This window comes from Setaria italica, chromosome VI (genome assembly GCF_000263155.2).
Source record: "Setaria italica strain Yugu1 chromosome VI, Setaria_italica_v2.0, whole genome shotgun sequence".
Lineage (NCBI taxonomy): Eukaryota > Viridiplantae > Streptophyta > Magnoliopsida > Poales > Poaceae > Setaria > Setaria italica.
The window spans coordinates 31,504,012-31,509,385 of NC_028455.1; the positions used below are offsets into that span (position 1 = coordinate 31,504,012).

At 55.4% G+C, this 5,374-nt stretch overlaps 1 protein-coding gene across 1 annotated transcript; it reads right to left on the bottom strand.

The window, feature by feature from the left end:
* Positions 1 to 1,683: 1,683 nt before the first annotated feature.
* LOC101753576 (UDP-glycosyltransferase 89B2-like) lies at positions 1,684 to 3,764 on the bottom strand. The gene is given in 2 exon segments (XM_022827460.1): positions 1,684 to 2,912; positions 2,914 to 3,764. Coding segments are annotated over 2 exon segments (1,434 nt in total). The 5' UTR covers positions 3,628 to 3,764; the 3' UTR covers positions 1,684 to 2,192.
* Between the last annotated feature and the right edge of the window lie 1,610 nt (positions 3,765 to 5,374).

Below are 5,374 nucleotides of genomic sequence, written 5' to 3' on the forward strand. Positions count from 1 at the left end.
TTGAAATGGCTCAGAAATGAATTACCTTACTTTGAGAAGATCCTTGTGGTAACAGAGCAACTTAGCTGCCCCTAGGACTAGGAGAGTCCATGTTTTATGGAAAAGGACAAAAAAAGCCTTAGTAACTGCCAAAAAGATAAATTTATGGATTGGCTCATAGTACGAAGGATAATTGCGCTGTGCAAGATTGTCAGTACTGCTGTGCCTTATATTACTGATGAAATTAGCATGTGTCACTTCTTAATGTTTTAGCTAGAATCATGAAAAATCATTCGAACAGTATTTAACCATGTACAGTTGGTATAGAAAATGATTCTCGTATTAATTTTGCAGTTTTTCCAGTGAACACTAAATGGGAAAGCTTGACATTAGGATACATACAAATTGTTGTGCTTAAGCTTAAACTTAATTTTTGCATGACTTACTAAAATCTTATCTCTTTCTGAAAATGAATGGTTGAGTTTGAATTAATTACATACATGTTTTCCAATGTTCATGTTCCTTACCAGTAATGAAAGGCTCATTTCTTATAAAGTGAAGCAAATATCAAGTCAGTGCCTTTGACACGTTATGGTAAATCTCCAACAGCACACTCAAGCCATTGTCAGATAGTAAAGCCCCACATCTTTGCGCATACTAACAACTCTCTTGACTAGCTTTATCGGAACCGTTCGGAATGCAAATTTCCAAGATTGGATTGCTACTGTATCATTTTTCTTTCCAGCTGTTACTATTATTCAGGCTTTTATGTTTCAGTGTTTCACACAAAGATATCTGACACAATTATCATTTCATTTCGCTGTAGAACAGAACTATTCCTATTCCTGCTTGATCTTCTTGCTAAAATCTCCATTGTAGCTAGTCACATGTTCATAACTTACCATATGTTTTCTTTTCCAGTTGAAGGCATGACTAAAACTGCACATGTCTCCGCGACTATTTTTTTAGGTTGGCCGTGAATTGGTTGAGAAAGCTTCAGAAACAAGCATTCTTTCGTATTCAAAGAAGGTTTGCTTGCATGTTCTAGCGCATATTCACTTTGAGCACAGCCACCCGAAGAGTTTTATCAGAAGCGCAAAGGGGAGAACTTGAATATCTAAATGCTTATGTTTGCTCTGTTTTGTTATATGCTCCTGATTATTTGCATCGCATTAAATAATATCTTTTCACAGGTGAAGAAGACAATGAGGATGAAGAAACCAAGCTCTTGCGTGACTGGTTACAACAACTTCTACATGAAAAGGTTGACAAGGTTCAGGTATCAAACTTTTGAGGTCACCATGTGTTCTTCATTTAGCCAAAACAGGTTCGTCACCCAACATGCAAAGGTAGGCTTACTACTCCCTCCTGTTCCAAATATAGGCTATTTTAGGGTTTCAGACTTTTTTTTAACTTGACCCATCAATATAAAAAGTTACATAGATTGGCAACACATGACATGATTGGTGTTGCTACATTCATTATGGAAAATAATTTCTTAGTGTATAATTGTATATTTAAAACAATATACTTCTATAAAAGTTGCAAGTCATAATGTGACATTGGAGACCGTGTTGATGCTCTAAACTTACATTTGGAATCAGAGAGTATTTAGTTGTACAATTAGGTTATGAGTTTTGTAGAATCATTACTTGTTTTATGATGTATATGTTTTGTGCAACTGATAGGGTAACAAGGTCACAAACACAAGTGCTTGGTACCACGACAGAGTTTAGGAGGGGAGAATTGACTTTTGAAATTAACCCTCATCACCCTATTGTCAATAAGTTGAATGTAAGACTTCCCCCTCTCCACTCACCTTGTTATATTTCATATTTTCCTGGAATTAACGATAAAGAATATGACTACGAAATATGGCAGGTTCTTTTAAAAAACAAGCAGAGAAGCTAAGGCGGTGGCTAACTTTTTGTACGAGGTTGCTTTGATCTGTAGTGGATCCGCTGTAAGTACACTGAATGTATTCCTGTGTTTCATTATAGCAAAAAATGAACCTAATTTATTTTGTTTCATGCGAAATTTCAGCCCAAGACTCCAGCGGGGTTGTATGGCACGATCTACGAGATCTTGAGTATTGTCCTGGATGGTAGCCGTGGGAAATCTGACGCAAAGGATGCTGAAGCAGCTGATGGTGAGGAAGCAAATCTTGAGAGCAATCCCATGGAAGGATTAATTAGCTCTGTCTTAGGCACGCACTAGACGACCTTCGTGAGCATTTGCACCAGCTCCTCAAGGTCCCTGCGCGAGCTCCCGCCCTCCGCCACCGCCGCGGCCGCCTTCCGGCCGAGCTCCGCCGCGCGCTCCCTCACCGGTTTCCCGCCCTTCCCGACCGCGGCGGCGATCGCGCTCGCCATCTTTCCGGCGTCGGGCACGGCGTCGGCGCCCTCCGCCACGGGCACGGCCACGCCGGCCTCCGCGAGCAGCCGCGCGTCCGTGAACTGGTCGGCGCCCATCGGCCACGCCAGCATCGCCACGCCGGCCGCCGCGGCCTCCAGCACCGAGTTCCAGCCGCAGTGCGTGAGGAACCACCCCACGGCGCGATGGCGAAGGATCTCCACCTGCGGTGCCCACCCGCGGATCACCATGCCGCGCGATGCCGTCGCCGCCTCAAACCCGTCCGGGACCGCGGTGCCCGGACGCGCCGCCCACACGAACGCCGCCGAGCTCCGCGCCAGCGCGTCCGCCACGGAGGCCGCCTGCGGCGGCGACAGCACGTGCTGCGTCCCGAAGCTGACGTACACGACGGAGCCGTCGGGGAAGGCGTTCAGCCACGCCGCCACGCTCGCCGCCGCCACCGCGGGTTTCCCGCCGCGGTCGACGGAGGTGGCCACAGCGTCGGACAGCGGGCCCACGGCGAGCACCCGCTTCGATGCCAGGTCGGGGAGCGGGCGCACCACGTAGGGCGCTCGAGCGCGCGAACGAGTTGACGACGAAGCACGCGCTGTCCAGGTTCCACAGGAAGAGCTGGCGGATCGCCTCGGACACCTCGTCGCGGGCGACGTACTGCCGGAACAGCCCCGACAGCTGGCGCCACGGGAAGCAGGGCGAGCCGGGGATCTCCGGGAACGTGACGGCCTCGTGGGCGTCGCCGGGTCGGCGCCTGCTCGGCAGGTGGCGCCAGAGGGAGTGCGACATGGCGAGGTGGAGCGCGCAGGACGGCGAGAACGTCACGTGCGGCACGCCGAGCTCCGCGGCGAGCGGCTGCGTCCACCCCGTGAAGAAGTCGGAGACGACGGCCGTGACGCTGCGGCCCTGCTGGTGCTGAGCCCTGCACCAGGCGAGGAGCGGCGCGCGGAGCGCGGCGAGGGAGACCATGAACGGCCGGAAGAGGTGGCGCGGGAGGTCCTTGGTGTTCTCGCCGCCCCCCGCCGGGAGTAGCGGCGTGGCCGCCGGAAACGGCAGCGCGGTCACGCCGACGGACGGCCACGCGGCGAGCAGCGGCTGCAGGAGCGGGGCGTTGCCGGCCGTGGCGGCGATGGTGACCGCGAGCCCGCGCGCGGCGAGCAGCGCCGCCAGGTCGAGGAGCGGGAGCATGTGGCCCTGCGCCGGGTACGGCACGAGGAGCACGTGCGGCTCGCCGTCGCGGCACCGGCCGTTGCTCGCGGGTTTCTTCTGCGGTGGCGCGGCCATGGCCAGTGGACCAGTGGACCTGATGCGTTCGGTTCCCGTGGCAACTGGCAAGAACTGAAAGCGCGCTACAGGTTAAATGGACCGAGGCTACGCCTTCAGTTGCAGTTCCTCATTTAGAACCTCTCTAGATTATGACATTGACACGGACTCGTCAAATGACTACTGGTTGGGCGGTTTTCAAATGGCTGAAGTTTTTCGCGGTCTCGATCTGCATCTGCTTTTCCTTTCCCCGAGCTTTCTTTTGACTGTCCGTTCTTGGGAATGCTTCGTGACTGGAAGGAAGGTGCAAAAGTTCAGTCGATCGATCAGTACTCCAACCCTGGTTTCCTGAAAACGGGTGCTTGCGTCCTGAACATTTCGTCAACAAATATTCATTCGCGATGCGAAGTTGCGAACCCGCCGCTGTCGAAACGTGTTTGGCGACGAAGACGTTGATGCCGGGCGCTGCTGGCCGGCCATGTCGTCGTGCCCCGCATCCACGCCGTCACGCGCGACCTTCTGGATCGACGGAGGAAGGAAAGCGACCGCCGGTCACCGCGCCGGGCCGCGCGCGCTGAGACAAACTGGAGTGGTAAGCTACGACTGACCCTCTCGCGCGTAGCCTTTCCACGGTTAGTCGACGGGTTTTGCCGTGATTCTATCGGTCCTCAGTGAAAGGGCTAGGAAAACTGAGAAAGCACTGAGAATTGAGGACCCAGGTGACGATGCTCGCAGCCTCGGTGCATTGCAATTTGATCTTCGGAAAAAAAATCTCTTTTGATGAATGGCCATGACTGCACGTCGGCAAAGGAAAGCGACCGCCGGTCGCCGCCTTTCGCCTCGCCGGGGCGCGCTGAGACAAACTGGAGTGGTAAGCTACAACTGACCTCGAGTGGGTCGTTCTCGCGCCTAGCTTTTCCACAGTCAGTCCATGGATTTTCCGGCGCATCGATCCTTTTCCATTCGGCCATTCCCATGGTCAGCAAAGGGTCAGGAAAACTGAGAAAGTAGTGAGAAGTGAGAACCCAGATGACGATGCTGGCAGCCACGGTGCATTGCTATTTGATGCAAGGCCATGACTGCACGTCCGCATCGATCTTTTTTTCTCCGAAACTAACGGTGCGTTTGGTTTCAAGGACGAAGTGGGACGGAACGGGACGATCCCACTTCATCCCGCGTTTGATTGGAGGACAGGTGGGACGGGAACATCCCTAGAAGAGAATATTCTCTCTATATGCGGGATACCCCCGTCCCTCCAAAACGAGCGGACGGGGGCGTCCCACTTCATCTCCGTCAACGCCGTTTCTTCGCGGGCGCGGTCGGAGCTCCCGCGGCCAGGGCGGGCGCGGCAAGATGCGGCCGCAACCGGAGCTCCCGCGGATGGGGCCGTGGCCGAAGATCCGGCGGGTGAAGGCGGGTGCGGCCGGAGCTCCCGTGGCCAGAGCTCCCGCGGCTGGAGCTCCCACGGGCGGAGACGGGCGCGGCCGGGGCGGACGCGGTTGGGGCGGACGCGGGCGCGGCCGGGGCGGACGGGGTGGATGCCGGCGGAGGCGGGCGCGGCCGGGACGGACGGGGGCGCGGCCGGGGCGGACGCGGGCGGAGGCGGGCGCGGTCGGGGCGGATGGGGGCGCGGCCGGGCGGACGCGGGCGGAGGCGGGCGCGGTCGGGGCGGACGGGGGCGCGGCCGGGGCGGACGCGGGCGAAGGCGGGCGCGGCCCGGGGCGGATATGGTCGGAGGCGGGCGCGCCTGGGAGGATCAGGAGGCGAC